At 39.3% G+C, this 18,349-nt stretch overlaps 2 protein-coding genes across 2 annotated transcripts in view; one reads left to right on the top strand and one right to left on the bottom strand.

Annotated features, from left to right (window-relative positions):
* The window catches only part of osgin2 (oxidative stress induced growth inhibitor family member 2), a 69,516-nt gene that overhangs the window by 6,092 nt on the left and 45,075 nt on the right, over positions 1-18,349 (bottom strand). The gene's annotated exons all lie outside the window — the stretch shown is intronic.
* nbn (nibrin) overlaps positions 1-18,349 on the top strand; it is a 59,552-nt gene that overhangs the window by 35,513 nt on the left and 5,690 nt on the right. The window contains exons 13-14 of the mRNA XM_073044462.1: positions 4,351-4,464; positions 4,708-4,757. Of these exons, the coding sequence (XP_072900563.1) occupies positions 4,351-4,464; positions 4,708-4,757 (164 nt within the window). The remainder of the gene's footprint in view (positions 1-4,350; positions 4,465-4,707; positions 4,758-18,349) is intronic.

The raw sequence follows: 18,349 nt of genomic DNA, 5'->3' as shown, positions 1-18,349 counted from the left end.
GTAGATATAATAATTTTAAAATGATTGACCATGCTCTTTTGAGTATAGAGTGACTTTTTAGCCAACCTTTCTTGGGGGAAAAGAAACAGGTTGTTAAGCTTAGCTTGCCTTTCTTGGAATACATTTCTTTTTTTCCCTATCATAAATTTTAAAGCCTCGTTGTAAATTTCTGTTCAACAACTGGCTTAAGCCAAAATGGAATTTAATTTTTCTAAAGGTAGGCTTGGTAGATTCAATTTAAATAAAAGTTGTAAGCTGATTTTAGTTAAAAAGCTTTAGTGTTTGTTTTGAGATTCCAATAGCTATTTAAAATAACAGCACTTCTGTGAGTCATATGGCGGTGATTTGCAGTTAAAGTGTCTTTTCAATTTTGCTGATTCATTGCTGCATTTTAAAATTGTTTGCCGCAGTCTAGGCACAGTGGAATAGGGGTTAATAAAATACAAAAAAGAATGACATAATTAATAACTGAATGAAAAAACTGAAAAAAAACAATACAATTCACTTCTTATTTACACAATCTGCCTTTTGCAATGTTTACAACAGCAAAGTGGCAGGCCAGCAGCTGAGTCTTGGTGTGTAAAAATTCCCTCTTTAGAATGAAAATTTTCCTCCAATCTTCTACTCCACTGGTAGAGTTGTTCATTCTCATAACTAAGTTGGTGGCACTTAAGAGGAAGTTGAGGAAGATAATTCAGGAGGTAGAGGCTGACATCACAGCTCAAGCTGGGCAATTCCATTCGATGCTTGGAAAAAGCACTTCATGTTCCTCGTCAGCCTGCCATCCTCTCATCCGTGCAATACAGTGCACATCATCAGCCTACTTCCCTCCCCTCTGCACAATAGAGCGCTCACCAATTATCAACTGCCTCCCTATCTTGGTTCAAAAATTGAGAATAAATATGGTCCTACGGCTCACTGCCATACTGGGCTGAGGAACTCTAACAAGATTATGAACAGGGTTGCTGGTCCCTGCCTGCCAGCACTAACAACACGCATTGCGCAAAGTTCAAAAGATTTTTTTTAAATCACAATCTCTCGCAGAAACACTAGTGACCTCTCACAGAACTCAGGTTGAGAAAACCTTCCCTAGGCTAAGGTTTTTTTTTTAAATATTTATGCTAGATACTTGCAATTTCTGCACTAGCCTCCCACAGGGTCTGAGGAAACACCTTGTCAAGCTGTGGGGATTTTTCCACTCTAATTTAGACCATAAGACATAAGAGCAGTATTAGGCCATTTGGCCAGTCAAATCTGCTCTGCTATTTCATTATAGCTGATCCATCTTTCCTCTCAGCCCCTATCTCCTGCCCCTCCCCACCGCCCCCTTATCTCTTTGTGCCATGACCAATCAAGGATCTGTCAACCTCTGCATTAAAGAGTTGGCCTTCACAGCTGTCTGTGGCAGAGAATTCCACATATTCACCACTCTAGCTAAAGAGATTCCTCCTCATCTCCATTCTAAAAGGACGCCCCTCTATTCTGAGGCTGTGTCATCTGGTCTTAGACTCTCCCACCGTACACATCCTCTCCACAGGCCTTTCTCCTTTTGACAGGTTTCAATTAGGTCAACCCTCATTGTTCAAAATTCTAGTGAATACAGGCAAAGAACCATCAAGTGCTCTTTGTACGGCAAGCCGTTGAATCCTGGAATCATCTTCATGAGCCTCCTTTGAACCCTCTCTAGTTTCAGCACATCCTTTTTAAGTACCGCCAGTGCTTTATAAAGTCTTAACATTATATCCTTGCTTTTATATTCTATTCCTCTTGAAATGAATACTAACATTGGATTTGCCGCCTTCACTACAGACTCAACATGCAAATTAGCCTTTATGGAATCTGCACAAGGCCTGCCAAGTCCCTTTGCGTTACAGTCTTTTGTAATTTCTCTCCCTTTAGAAAATAGTCAACACTCTATTTTACTAGAATACATGACTGTACACTTCCTGACACTGTATTCCATCTGCTATTTCCTTGCCCATTCTCCTAATCTGTCTAAGACCTTCTGTAGCCTCTACTTCCTCAAAACTGCCTACACCTCCACCTATCTTTATATCATCTGCAAACCTGCAACAAAGATTTCAATTCCATCATCCAAGTCATTGACATAATGTAAGAAGAATCATTCCCAACGCAAACCCCTATGGAACCCCACTAGTCACCAGCAGCCAACCAGGAAAGGCTCCCTTTATTTCCCCTCTTCGCCTCCTGCCAGTCAGCCACTGTTTGGTTCACACTAGAATCTTCTCTGGAATACTATGGGGTCGTAGCTTGTTAAGCAGCCTCATGTGTGACACCTTGTCAAAGGCCTTCTTAAAATCCAAGTACACAACACAAACCAATTCTCCTTTGTTTGTCCTGCTTGTTATTTCTTCAAAGAATTTCAACAGATTTGTCAGGCAGGATTTTCCCTTGAGTAAGCTATGCTGTTTTATCATGTGCCTCCAAGTACCATGAAACCACATCCTTAACAATCGACTCCCAACATCTTCCTCAAAACAGCAAAGACCTCCTCCTCTGTAATCTATGGGGTCCATGACTTCACTGCTGCTTTCTCTCACTTCTGTAGATCCTGTGTTCATCACCAGATGCAAAACTTTATTTAAGATCTCCCCATCTTTTCTGGATTCACCCATAGGTCATCACTGATCTTCCAGAGCACCGGTTTTGTTTTTTGCTCTTAATATATTTGTAGAAGCCCTTGGGATTCTCCTTCATCTTTTCTGCTAGAGCCTCTTAGCCTTCCTGATTTCCTTCTCTTGCATTTCTTTTACTCCTCAAGTACCTCATTTGTTCCTACCTGCCTATATCTGCTTGTTTTGACCATCAAAACATGATGGAACGCTCATGAACTCCCACAGCCCTCCCCATTATTGAGCATATTACTAAGAGTGCTGTTGCAGGGTAGCAGCATCCATCATCAGGGATCCCCGCCATCCAGGTCATGCTCTCTGCTGGCTGCTGCTATCATGAGGAAGATACAGGAACCTCAGGACCCACACAACAGGTTCAGGAACAGTGATTACCTCTCAGCCATCAGGCTTTTGAAACAGTGGAGTTAACTTCACTTCAATTTCCCTCCCCATCACTGAACTGTTCCCACAACATATGGACTCAGTTTCAGGGACTCTTCATTTCAGGTTTTCAATGTTTATTTATTGTTATTATCCTTTTGTTTCTTCTCTATTTGCACAGTTTAATATATTTATTTATGTATTAATCAATTGATATACAGCGAGGAGAAGGCCCTCAAGTCTCTTTGAGCTGCAACATTCAGCAGCCCCCAATTTACCCCTAGTCTAGTCATGGGACAATTTACAAAACCAATTAAGCTACCAACCAATACATCTTTTCGCTGAGGAAGGAAACTGGAGCACCTGGAGGAAATCCATGTGGTCATGGGGAGAACATACATACTCATTAAAGGCAGCAGCAGGAATTGAAAACCACCATCCCTGATATTGTAAAGCATCGTGCTAACCACTATGCTACTGGGCCACCCAGTGGTTGTTGTCTGCATATGGGTGGGTCTTTTGTTGATTCTATTATGGTTCTTGGATTAACTGAGTATGCTCACAAGAAACTGAATCTGAGGGTTGTATATGGTGATGTACAGTCCTAGGCACATATATATAGCTCAAGTACCTAAGACTTCCGCACAGTGCTGTATTTGTCAATGTACAGCAAAGAGTGAGTGTGTAAATCCGGGTGGAGCAAAGGATATTGGGGGTGGTGAAAGTGGAGTGCTGTGGGAGGGGTATTGGACAGGAGGCAGAGAACGAGTGCCAGGGTGGGGGTGGCCCGGGTGCAGATACACCCAGCCCTGAGACACCGAGCAAGGTCACTTGATTCCCAGTAGTTGGTTTATTAATCATTACGGAATATCTCTCTGGTGCTACCCGCTTCCTCCCTTCTGCTTTCCCCTTTTCCCAATCATGATTCTCCTCTCCTAGCCCTTTTCCCACGTTAACTCCACATAGAGACTCATATAAGAATCAGGTTTATCATCTCTTACTTGTATCATGAAATTTATTTTTGCGGCAACTACATTGCTATAGTACTGTGGAAAAGTCTTGGGCACCCACTATATATGTTTGCCTGAGAATTCTGCGTGGTACTATATATATAATTTGATAATAATTTACGTGAACTGTGCTAGGCACCTCCTTTTTCTTAACCAGGGCCTCAATATCTCTCAACCTGTTAAAAGTGTAGGAGAATCTTACTCAACCATCAGTTATGAAATGCATTTTCATTCAAAATTGATTTATTGATTGTTCAAATAAAATTACAAAGGTTAAAATTGCTGCTTTGGTAGCATTTTGCTAACACCATTTTTCATTCTGACAGGTTTTTTATCCTGGTGCAAAGGCACTTCCGAAAATTATTGGGGGCACAGATCTGAAAGCCTATCAAACCAAACAGAGCTCCGAAATGGAAGCGTGGTTAAGACAAGAAGTGGAGGTATGATGTTGGTTAGATATCGAAACATAAGTTTTCTACTTCTGTAATAATTACTTACTTTTATATCTACCTAATTAATTACCTATCTAATAATTAACTACTTTTAGTTTAAGCATATGGAAGAATTAGAGTCTTGGACCAGAGACATATAATATGCTGGCTAAAGATTTTAAGCAGTTGCATTAAGTATTTATTTAATTTCATAAATCTCCAAAGTAAAATATTTAAAATTATTTCATTTAGGAACAGAGCCAGAAAGCGAAGGAAGAGAATCTTGCTGATGACTTGTTCAGGTAGGGAGAAAACAATTTTGTAATTTAGACGTGATGGAAAGAAAATGGTAAAAAAATTTGCATAATTATTGGAATTTATCCAAGATGTTTGATCTACTATTCACTAAATTAAAAAGGAAGCTGGCCACAATGAAAAAGCAAATTACTCATGCTGGAAATCTGAAATAATTCAGAAAATGCTAGAATTACTCAGAGTCAGGCTTAGTTTGTTTAATGCTTTGGGTTTCTGACCTTTATCAGAACACAGAACTGTACAGCACAGAAACAAACCCTTTGACTCGCAGTGTTGTGCTGAACATATTAGTAATCAAATGGCCAACTAAACTAATCCCTCTGACTATACAATATCTATGTCCTTCCATCTCCCTCACATTCATGTGTCTATTTAAACATCTCTGAAATGTACTTGATGTATCTGCCTCTACCACCACCCTAAACATTACATTTCAGGCATCCTTCTGTGTTAAAAAGAACTTGTCCCTCACATCTCCTTTGTAATTCCCCCTTCTCACCTTAATGCATGCCCTCTGGTCTTAGACATTTAAACCCTGGGAAAATGGTACTGCCTGTCTATATATGCTCATAATCTTATAAATCTCTATCAGATCTCCCCTCAGCCTTTGGCACTCCAGAGAAAATAGCCCAAGTTTATCTGACCTCTCATTACAGCACGTGCCCTCTAATACAAGCAGCATTCTGGAAGACCACTTCTGTACCCTCTTCAAAGCCTCAACGTCGTTCCTATAATAGAGTGACCAGAACTGTATGCAATACTCCAGATGCGGCCTGAGTAGAGTTCTATAAGGCTGCAACATTACTTACTGACTTTTGAACTCAATGTCTCAACCAAATAAATGCAAGCATATCATATGTCTTTTTAACCACCCGATCAATCTATGTAGCCTCTTTCAAGGAGTTATGAACTTGGACCACAAGATCCCTTTGGTCAGCATCATTGTTAAGGTACTTGCCCTTAACAATGTACTGTCTCTTTACGTTTGACGTACCAAGATGCAGTACTTCAGTTCTGGCCAGGTTAATCTCCATTTGCCATTTCTCTACCCATATTTGCAATTGACCTACATCTTGTTGTGTTCTTTGCCAGTCTTCTACGCTATTTACAATCTTCATATCATCTGCAAACTTACTAAATCACCCATTTCCATTTCCATCATACATCGCAAGCAGCAGAGGTCCCAGTGCAGATCCCTGTGGAACATAATTAATCACAGACCACTAGCTAGAATAAGTCCCTTCGACCACTATGCTTTGTCTCCTATGGACAAGCCTGTTCTGAATTCAAGCAGCTAATTCACCATTGATCCCATGCTTCTTAATTGTCTGGATAAGCCTTGCTAGTCCAACATCTTTTATTTCCAACATGTGCTAGTTGTGGTAACGTGCTAGTTATCAGAACTAGCACATGTTGGAAGTAAAGCATGTTTTATATTTCAAAGGAACGGAGTGAAGATAACAAGGGGCTATCTGTTATTAGTTGGACAAAAATATGTATGAATGACTCAAGGTGTGGTGGTGTCAGTTGACATTGGGTGGTGAAGGCTTGTTAATCACAGCTGAGCTCTCTGTAAGAAATATAAATAAGAACAGATGAGAAAGGGAAAAGTGATGGAACTATGGGAAATGAAACACTAAAAATCTGAATTAAAATCAAATTCTGGAAACATCCAGCTGATCAAGCAGCATGTGTGGAAAGAGAAGAAAATGTTCACTTGAAGTTCCTTTGTTAGAACTGGAAGAGTGAGAAAACAAAGTAATTTCAAGTTGCAGAGAATATGAAAGTGTGATGAACAGGATCAGAGTTTATATCTGAACGGTTGCTGTGGAAATAAAGAAATAAGTGAAGTTACCTGATAAAATGAAAGAGAATAGTTGGAAAACCAAGTAAAGCGTAAAAACCTTGTTGTACGTACTAGTCAGAATTATCCCGCAGATCAGGTCATGCTAGTGGGAAGTGAAAAACTGAGCTAGTGTTTCAATAAAATTTATTAGTTTAGAAACAAAATAAACTAAATTATCTGAACTTGTTGCATTCTCTATTGAGTCCAGAAGTTTGCAGTGTGCCCAGATGGAAGATACAGTGCTTTTTCTTAAGTTTGTGTTGGACCTTGTTAGAACAGTACAGGAGGCCAGAGTGGAAGGGAGAAGATTTAAAATGACTGACACCTATGAGCTCAGATATGCTCCTGCAGACTGACTGTTGGCACTGTGCACAGCATTATTTACACCGTGTAGTTCACTAAATCAGGAAAAGAATTTGTTGACTATTTGGACCTCTGAATAGGGGTTCAGGAAGAAGTGAATAAAGATAAGTGTTGTATGGAAAAGTGTATCCGGTCATTAATGAATAACATGAAACAATTTACTATTATTATTACTAGCCAGAGAAATGCTTCAAAAATGTATGGGTGAACTTTGTTAAGTCCTTTTTCTGGAAGTTAAATCATTCACATCCCAAGGAGCTCCTATATTAAAATATAACTGAATTGAAATCAATTTTGATAGTTTTGTATTTTCTTAATAATTTTTATTTTTTTTATTGGCATGCAAGTTTATTTCTTTGTGGTCACATTTTGTCAACCTGTTTCATTTTATTTTGTAGCTCCTTGTAGTACTATAGTTGCAGTTTCGTAGTTCCAGATTGTTGACTTGACACTTTCATGCATTTGTCTAAAAATGTCCTTGTTTGTGATTCTGTTCACATTGTTACATTGCACTATAACCAGATCATACTTGTTGCAAGCTTCTCATATTTGTATATCCTTCCTAAAATGTTAGATCCTCCCCACCACCATTGTAACCTAAACCTGTTACATTTTGTCTTTTGAACTGCGTTCAGTAACCCCTCCTACTTCCTAATCTTTTTGTTTTTGAAAAATATTTAAGGGATATCCTAACCTATAGCAGAATCTTGACAGTGCAATTCATGAGCTATGGGCTAAATTAGTTTTGTTTCTCTATTCATTCAGTTTTCAGATCTGGTAGTCACGGGAAAGACTGCCATTTATACCCCATCCCTAGATGTTTCTAGGGATGGAGTATACAAGATCCTTTTGGAATTACTGCAACACTGATGGGGAGGAAATTCCAAGATTTAAATCCACTTATGAAGGGGAACTGATATGTTGTCGGGTAGTAAATTCAGATTTATTTATCATATTGAAAAATGCGGTGCATTGTTTGCATTAGTAGGAAGGGGAACCTGAAAGTAATAGTGTTCCCTTACACTTGCTGCCCTTGTCCTTGGCAGTAAAGGATGAGGGTGTGGGAGTGCTGTCAGAGTAGCTTGACAAGTAACTGGTGCATTTTGTAATTGACGCACACTGCAGCCTTTGTGTGCAAAATTAATGTTCAGAAGTACCAGTCAAGTGAGGGTGCAAAAGTACCAATCAAGCGGAGTGATTTGTCCTGCTTGGTATTGAACTCCTTAAGGCAGTGTATTTCATCACAATCTTAACTTGTGCCTAATGAATGATGGAGAGGCCGTAGGTTTGTCAAGAAATACAGTCGGCCCTCATCCGCAAGTTCCGCATGCGCGAATTCAACCAACGGCGAATCGAGACAACCCAGAAGTGCTTTTCCAGCACTCATTGCTCGAGCATTGTTCACCTCACATCTTGTTCGTTCACTACTTTGTTCCTGTGAAAATATTGTTCCGAAAAAGCAGTTGAGTGGTCAAAACAATTTCTCAAAAGCTAAGAGGGAGCATAAAGTGCTATCCCTCGCTGAGAAGGTAGAAATATTAAATCTTTTGGAAAATGGCATGTCGCTTTCCGAAGTGTGCCGTAAAGTCAGTGAATGAATCGAACATTGGCACAATAAAGCAGAAAGAAGCTGAAATTTGTGGAAGTGTTAGTGCTGCCCCTGTAATGGCAAAAATGGTCTCTCTGGTTCATGATAAAGTGCTTGCAAAGACAGCATTAAGTGTGTGGCTAGAGGACATGTCACAGAAGCATATCCCTGTCGATGGCCAAATTATACTTGAAAAAACTCTTAGTCTCTATGAGCGCTACTGTGACGGGGTTGATGAGAGCGAGAGAAAAGAGTTTAAGGCTAGTTAGAGATGGCTGGCTGGCTATGTAAAGCGCTACAGCCTCAAGAACGTAAAGATCATGGGAGAATCGGCATCTCGTTTGTTCACTGCTTGTGTTGTGAGTGAGAGGAACATGTACAGTTCTTCTTGACAATATTCCCTAAACAAGAGAGTGTAACAACTATTAAATAGCATTTTCATTGTATCAGATGTTATAAATTCTGTAATCTAGAGGTGACTAAAAGTTTTACTCTTTGATCATTGTTCGCCTTGCATCTCGTTTGTTCGCTGCTTGTGTTGTGAGTGAGAGGAACATGGACTAGGCAGAAAAATGGTTCAGCACAGCCAAGAAGGTCCAAAAAGCCTGTTTCTGTGCTGTAACGTTCTATGGTTCTATGTCCAGTTTTTTTCTTGTCAATATTCCTAAACAATACAGTATAACAACTATTTACATTGTGCATTATAAGTAATCTAGAGATGATTTGAAGTATACAGGAGGATGTGCGTAGGTTAAGTGCAAATACTATGCCATTTTATATAAGGGACTTGAGCATCTGCATTTTTTGGTATCCGTGGGAGGTCCCGGAACCAATCCCTCACGGATAAGGAGGGCCAACTGTATGTGACTTGCACAAGATACCCAGATCCCTGCTGTTTTTGACATAGAGTTTGTAGCTGGTCCAATTAAATTTCTGCTCAGTGGTGAGCGCCAAGATGTTAATGTTGGAAGATTTGGTAATGTTAATACATTGAAGGATTGGTGGTTGCATTCTTTTGTTGGAAGTGATCATAATGTGGCATTTTCATATAATATTTGCTACTGATTTACCCAACCTTACGGGTTGTTTAATCCTACTGCAAGTAGGTATAGAATGCTTCATTTACTGATGAATTGCAGATGGAGTACTTCTGATATAATGGAAGGAAGTCTATTCGTAAACCAGTTAAAGGTGTAATATTGCTCTGAGGTAGGTATGATTGACTCCTACAAGCATCTTCCTTTGAGAACTGGCTTGAACCATTGAAATGTTTTCCTTTTGACACCCATCAACTTCAGTTTTAACAGTATTTTTTAATGCAAACTTGCCCAAATGCTACCTTGATGCTGAAGGATCACCCTCAATGCACCTTTGGAAATCTGTTCCTAGGTGCATTTTTGGATCTTAAGTCTTTGATGAGCAGGTGATTAATGAATAAATGTGTCTTGATCGTCACTTTGTTGATTTTGAAAGCTGACTACTTGATTTTTGTTTTGATTTTTAAAAACAGAATGTACAATACCCGGGCTGTTTTCCAGATTGCCCCAGTAGTCTAGCAACTATATTGGAATAGCTTGGCTAGAAGTGTAGCTGGTTCTGAAACACAGGACATTAGTAGTACAGTTGGGATGTTCCCTGGTTCTATCCTTTTTTGCTGTAATCAGTGCTCTCAGCCATTTTCTAATATCATTTGGAATGAATCAATTAACTGGCAACAGTGGTGGGATTTCTGGGTAAAGCTGAGGTAGCTTCAGGCTGAGCATGGTCTTCAGCAATTGTGTGCTGGGCCCCAGTTTTGTTAAAATTAAAGATGTTCTTGTAGCTCTCTCTTTCATTTGGCTGTTTAGTTGTTCACTTAACTACTATGCTAGGATATGTAAGTTGATATATCTGATATGTAAGTTGTGCAATTGTTTAGGTCTAATAGCTGTAAACACAAGAAAGTCTCCAGATGCTGGAAATCCAAAGCAACCCATACAATATCTGGAGAAACTTAGAAGGCCAGGCATTATCTGTGGAAAAGAGTAAACAATTGATGTTTCAGGCCTAGACCATTCTTCAGGACTGAGAAGGAAGGGGGGAGATACCTGAATAAAAAGGTGAGAGAAGGGGAAAGTGGGTAGCTGACAAGGGATAGGTGAAGCCAGGTGGCTTCAGAGGATACATGGCTGTGGTAGCAGGTCTGGATTAACACGTGGTTGAAGAGTCAGAGGGCAGCAGAGATCACTGGGAGCAGTGACAGAGGGTTTCACTGAACTCCCATCGAAGGGAAGATTTCAACTTCAGGATGGACATGCCTCAATGTAACTTTGCAATGGAGTAGTAACTCACAAATAAAAGGAAGTCTGCAGATGGGATGATGCTTTTGCTATTCATCATGGCAGCTGTGTCATTCTGGATGTAGTCAGTTCAGTTAGTGATGGTGCTACCAAGCTATTGTTGAGGGTGACTGAAGTTCCCTACCCTGAGTGTGTTGATATCTTATTAGTTTCAATGGTTCTTCTAGTTCCACAGACCCCTCGGTTAATGGTAGGGAGCCATGGCATAAAAAAGGGTGGAGAAACCCTTTTTTGGGTGCTTTTTGACGTTGAAGGATGTGAAGGATGATTTGATGAATATGAGTTCAACCATGTCAGGCTGTTAAATTTTGTCGCAGTTCCCTCCACTGAAACACTGCTCCTGAAATGGTTTTGATGAGGAGTTTACAGGGTCAACAGGGCTGGAAGTGTCCTTACTGTGTCTAAATGTGTTGCCTATTTTACCCCTTGAAAACTACTGCAAGTCTAACTTTTTCTGATGTGGCATAATATGTCTGATTTCCCCATTCAAACAGGGACAGCAAGTATCTCTTTTTCAGGAATTTCCTGTTGGTTAATAGATTATTTTGTGTAATTTCGTTCTAACTTCTGGGTGCCATGGAGGAGTTTGTTTCAAGTATTTCAGCTGTGTTAATGACTATATATGATGCAAATGTGGTGTGCCTGCCAGTAGAAACTTGAACTGTACGGCACAGGAACAGATCCTTCAGCCCGCAGTGTCTTTGCCAACCATGATGCCAAATGAAACTAATTGCCTGCACATCTGCATATCTCTCCATTCCCTTCATGTTCCTATATCTGTCAAAATGCCTCAGAAATGCCACCATATCATGCTTCCCCAATGAGGCAGTGCACCTATCACTCTCAATATAAAAATAAACTTGTCCTGCACATCTCCCTTAACATTTTCCCTCTCATGAACCTATGTTTTCTAGTATTCGTCAGTTCTACTATGGGAAAGAGACTCCGACCATCTCCGCTTAACCTCCAGTACTTGAGAGAAAACAATCCAAGTCTATAAACCTCCCCTTCTAGCTAATACCCAAACCAGGACAAGCATCTTTGTGAACCTCCTTTACACCCTCACTAAAGCCTCCACAATATTCCTATAATGGGTTGATGAGAATTAAACAATACAGTGGATTGCCCCAATGAGCTGAAGTTTCATGGAAATAGTTAACAGGATTAACAAAGACAAGCTACTGTTTAACTGAGTAAGACATTTTGCATTTAAATGAAATAAAGAGCAAGTTAAAACACTACCAATACTACTACAGTCTTATAAAACCGTTTTAGTTCCTAATAGTTGATGGAAGAATTCATCACTGCCATGTTCTTTTGATTGTCTAAAGGACAAAATTGGTCCTCTATAAGATCAAAATAATCTATGCATGAAGCTGAAAGAGATGGGGAGGTCTTAAATGGATATTTTTGCATCTGTATTTACTTGGGGAACAGACACAGACACTATAGAAGTGAGGCAAAACAATAGCGAGGTCATAGACCCTGTACAGATTACAGAGGAGGAGGTGTTTGCTGTCTTGAGGCAAATTAGGGTGGATAAATATCCCAGAGCCTGACAATGTGTTCCCTCTGACATGGTGAAAGGCTAGTGCAGAAATTGCAGGGACCCTAGCAGAGATATTTAAAACATCCTTAGCTACGGATGAGGTGCTGGAAAATTCAAGAATAGCGAATATTCTTCCATTGTTTAAGAATGGCTTTAAGGATATCAGGATATTGTAGACCAATGAGCCTGACATCAGTAGTGGGAATGTTATTGGAAGGTATCCTAAGGGACTGGATATATAAGTATTTGGATAGACAGGGACTGATTAGGGGGTTTTTTGAGGAAGTTACCAGGAAAGTTGATGAAGGCAAGGCAGACAATGCTGTCCACATGGACTTTCGCAAAACTTTTGACCAGGTCGAGTATGGGAGGTTGGTCAAGAAGCCTGGCATTCAAGATGAAGTAGTAAACTGGATTAGTCATTGGCTTCGCAGGAGAAGCCAAAGAGTGGTAGTGGATGGTTGCCTCTCTGACTGTAGTCCTGTGATTAATGGTGTGCTGCAGGAATCAGTGCTAGGTCCTTTGTTGTTTGTCATCTACAGTATATCAATGATCTGGATGATAATGTGGTAAACTGGATCAGCATTTGTGGATGACACCAAGAATGGAGGTGTAATGAGCAGTGAGGAAGACAATCAAAGCTTGCCGCGTGTTCTGGACCGGCCGGAAAAATGGGCTGAAGAAATGGCAGATGGAATTTAGTGCAGATATGTGTGGGATGTTGCACTTTGGGCAGAACAACTACAGTAGGTCTTACACAGTGAGTGACAGGACACAGAGAAGTGCAGTAGAGCAAAGGGATCTGCGAATACAGATCCATAATTCCTTGAAAATGGTGTCACAGGTAGATAGCGTCATAAAGAAAGCTTTTGGTACATAGGCCTTAGAAGTATTGAGTACAGGAGTTAGAATGTTATATTGAATTTGTAGAAGACATGGATGAGGCCCAGTTTGGAGTATTGTGTACCATATTGACCACCTACCTACAGGAAAGATGTAAGTAAGATTGAAAGAGTGCAGAGAAACTTTTCGAGATCTTAGTACTTAAGTTCTAGGGGAAGGTTGAATAGATTGGGACTTTATTTCCTAGAACGTAAAAAATTGTAGGGAGATTTGATAGATGTATACAGAGTTATGAATTGTATTGATAAGGTAAATGCAAGCAGGCTCTTTCCACTGAGCAACACACACAAAATGATGGTGGAATGCAGCAGGCCAGGCAGCATCTATAGGAAGAAGCACTGTCGATGTTTCGGGCTGAGACCTTTCGTCAGGACTCTTTGTCTCGTCCTGAAACATCGACAGGGCTTCTTCCTATAGATGCTGCCTGGCCTGCTGCGTTCCACCAGCATTTTGTGTGAGTTGCTTGAATTTCCAGCATCTGCAGGTTTCCTCGTGTTTTTCCACTGAGGTTGGGTGAAACTACAACTACAGGTCATGGGTTAACAAATCTCAGCATTGTATATGGTAACATATATGTACTTTGATAATAAATTTACTTTGAAACTTGCAAGATGAAATGTTTAAGGGGAACGTGAGGGAGAACTTTACAGAGGATAGTGAGAGTGTGGAATGAGCTGCTGGCAGAAGTGGTGGATACGGGTTCAATTTAACATTTAAGAGAAATTTGGATAGACACACGGATGGGAGGGGTATGGAGGACTATGGTCCAGGTGCATTTCATTCGGACTAGGTGGTAATGGTTTAGCACAGACTAGTTGGGCTGAAGAGCCTGTTTCTGTGCTGTAGTGTTCTATGAGTCGGTGACTGTAAATGAACAAAATCGGCACAGTCAACTAGTGCAGATAATAGACTCATTGCCTTCTTGCATAAAGTTGAAGTAAAGAACCTAATTAAATCATTGCCTTTTGAATCTGCACCCGTCAGCCCAAATGGATAACTTACCACAAGCGCATGCCGCTAACGCGATTGAAAAACTGTTTGCTCTAAGATTGGTGTAGAGCCTAATGCCACACAAGTGCACGCAGGAGACACTAGGTAGAAACTGTTCAGCAAAAGTCTTCTGTCCACATTAAGCAGCATAGTGTTCCAAATAAACAAAGGGAATCCTGACTATTTTCTCAATTAGTTTTAGTTCCTTTAAGTGCTGTCCTAAACAAGCAGCTGCCCTGATTTACCCATGGCCCAATTTACCAGAATCCATTGTACTCCAAAAATGGGCTAAGCAAAGTTTTATATAGCTGCATCATGACTTTCTGACTCCTATACTCAGTGCCACAAACAATGAAGTTAGTTGTGTATGCCTCTTTATTACTATATTTATTTACATGGCCATTTTTATGGTTTTGGGACAAAATTCCTCTGAACTTCAATGCTGTTAAGTACTCTGCCATTTACTATGTACATCCCCCTTGTATCTGACCTCACACTTGCCTGGATCAAGCAACATCTGTCATTTCTCCACCCATATCTGCAACTGGTCTATATCGTTTGGGAGTCGTCTACACAAGTATCCCAACATTGGTATTGTCTGCAAATGTATTAAATTCCTAAAGAGGAAACCCGGAGGTTTTAGTATAATTATATTTGAAGATTTTGTTAAGTTATAGATGTTTGTCATGTGTTTTTGAATGGTGTACCACTTAATCCATTTTCACATTTTGTTTTGGAATTCGTAATACCCTAGAATGGTAATGGTATAATAGATTGTAAATCTAGCATTTGCCAACTCTGAGCTATTGGTGGAGTATTTAAAGAAAATTAATGTTTCAAATTTCTCACTTGTTTTTTTTAAGGAGGTACTATGATAATTTTGTTAGAACTGATGACGACAGAACTATCAGTTGCTGTGTTTTTCAATGTAGTTACATCTCCATGCAGAAATATTGACATTGGTTGTGCAAATGCATGTATTTTTTGCACACTGTAGAATAATTGGCAAATGTTGCTTAGAAACCACATTTGCCTGTAAATACATCTGCAGAAAAATTCAATAAATTCACTTCAGATAAGGAAATGTTTTTCGAACATATATTTGCCAAATTGTGAGGCTCAAGCTGTTCATGCAAGGATACAATCATCACATAATACTAAGATTAGAACAAAAGATTTAGTTTTTAACAAATTGGATTTGCTCTACAATTTCACGTTTCTCCATGAAGAATGAGATAGATGAATTCTTAGGATTTTCCATTATTGGAATGGAATACAAATGCACAGAGGCTCTTCATTAATCTTAACTACTCTATATACAAAAAAATAGATTACTTAAGTCATTATTTCATTAGTATTCTTCTAAAATTATCCCTTAGGCTCATGCATTGATTAACCATGCAATAAAACGATGCTGTGTATCACAAACTATTTTTTTTAGAAGAATATTTCCACTCAGATGACATTGAACAATCCATTGTTTCTTATATATAAGTATTTATTTTATTGATCCTTTATTGAAACATATGGTTTGAGGTATATCATTTTCCTTTGTGTTTGGACTAACACTATCAAATTTACACATGAGACATTTGTGTCACTTCTGTCTCACCTCTGGAATTCAACTTCTTTTGTCCATACTCAACCCAAAGCTGTAATAATTTCTGCAACCAGTATGTTGAAAGCAAACCACACTAAGCATGAGACTGCTAATGCGGGGTTCCTTCCCTCCCAAACATGCTGTTTGACCCACTGAGCTCTTCCAGCAGATTGTTGCTGAAAATTAGTCATTTGGAAGTTTTGCGTCAGTCTAGTACTTTAATTGTCACTATTTTGGAGAATATTTTATTGCAATTAATTAACATAACTTAAACTCCCCAGCTGTCATGATAGGACTTGGGAATTGTATTTGTCTAGGTCTCTAAATTGCTAATCTTGCACCAAATCAGATGTCTCTTTGGTTTCATTCTGTCACCACCACAACATCATCTTCAATAGGTTCTCCAGTGAGCAATATATTCTTCATTACTATGAATATGGACTTTTTTTTCATTAACTTGCTTCATTGCATTTATTAATTTGTGCCATGGTTACTGGAAGGTGAATGCTGCCCTCAAGTTGTGATCTGAATAAAGCTTAGACATAATTTCCACTTCAGCTGTCTTAGCTGTACATTAATTGAAAATGTTGAACTGCAACTACTAGTTCAGCTTATTTATTTTTGTAATTATTTATTTCATTATGCCTTTTTAAGTTTAATTTTCAGTACTTTGTAAATTGGTATCACTCAAGTTTATTAGCTGTTATGCCCTTTTTTAACATGGCTAATCTCATGAGCGAGCATTCTTTGCTGCCTCTTCCATGTATACTAGTTTGATGTGATATCAAGTGCTCATTTTCTATATTTCAAACTTCATTGAATGTTTAATTGTTCTTGTACATCGTAAAATTACATTGGTACCCCACTTACTGTTGCCCAGAAAGTGCAATCCACTATAGTGCTCTTGGACCTCCTGTTCAATCTCTGATGTGTACATACCCCTAAGACTTCAAAAGGATCTTTGTTCAGTTGAATTAGTATGCCAGGGTCTTTGTGCAAATTGCTACCATGCATGCTGTTGTGCTGGGAATGTGGATGCCCTGGTGCCATCCCCTATAATATCCTGCACTCAACATGCTACATAAATGCTCCACTTAACCCACAACTTGGTACTGAGCACATCTTACCACAATCTGCCTATCACCAGCCGTTACGGACAGACTGTCCGTTATAACTATAGTGCAATTCATTGCTGCACTTGTGTCTTCACAGCAGTGCTATCAGTAACATTTTATCTATATGATGCCACAGGGTGGCTAGCACAATGCTTTATAGTACCAGCAACCAGCGTTCAATTCCCACCACTGCCTATAAGGAGTTTGTACGTTCTCCCCATGACTGTGTGCTCCGGATGCATTGGTCTCCTCCCACAGTCTAAAGACGTACCAGTTAGTAGGTTAATTGGCCATTGTAAATTGTGCCATGATTCGGCTAGGATTAAATTGGAGTTGCTGGATGGCACAACTCGAAGGACTGGAAGGGCCTACTTCATGCAGTATCTCCATACATAAATACATAGTTATCCTTTTTAGTGTATATTCCATTGTTTCTGGGGTTTCATCCCTGACTTCTAAGTGAAACACTATTATAATAACTTGTTGTATCCAAAAGTCTTTGATTCCATTATGTTCACTTATCATTAGAGTTGAGCTTGGTACACAAGCAAAATCTTTTGAATCCAAGTCTATGTTGATTGCTATTTCATATGCTTCTTCATATAGCCTTTTCCTACTCATAGAATCAATATTGTTTTCATTGCTTTATTTTAAACTAAAAGGAATAATAACTGACCTATTTCTCCATAAATGCTGCATGATGCATTGACTATTTCCTGTAAATGAAGTTAGTAAATGATGGAAACAATACAAGCCAAGCAGTATTTGTAGAAAGAGAAACAGTAAACTAACACATCAGTTATTCAAAGGGTACTCTGGATTGGCTGCACACTCGTAAACCTGACTTGACCATAAATGAGTCTATTTTTAAGTGTGCTACATCTTTTGTATTCATTATTTCTTATTGAAGTTAAACAAAACATTAACATTACTGCAACAATGAAGTAGGGTGCCACAGTAACGTAGCAGTTAGACAGCTCGGGATGTCAGAGTTCAATTCTGATATCATCCATAACAAGTCTGTTTCCTCCCCGTGGAATGTGTGGGTTTTCTTTGGGTTTTCTGGTTTCCTTCCACAGTCCAAAGTTATGCCAGTTATTAGGTTAATTGATCATTGTAAATTGTCCCATGATTAGGTTAATGTTTAAGTTGGGGTTGCTGGGTGGTACGGCTCAAAGAGTCAGAAGGGCCCATTCTACGCTGTATCTCTAAATACTTTAAATAAATGATAGCAGTGATTCTTCCAAATGTAAGAGCTATCAGAGTTTGTTCTAAAAGCAGACTTG

This window comes from Hemitrygon akajei, chromosome 1 (genome assembly GCF_048418815.1).
Source record: "Hemitrygon akajei chromosome 1, sHemAka1.3, whole genome shotgun sequence".
Classification (NCBI taxonomy): domain Eukaryota; kingdom Metazoa; phylum Chordata; class Chondrichthyes; order Myliobatiformes; family Dasyatidae; genus Hemitrygon; species Hemitrygon akajei.
Note: the sequence above shows the minus strand (reverse complement) of the source record. Positions and strands in the feature narration are given on the sequence as shown.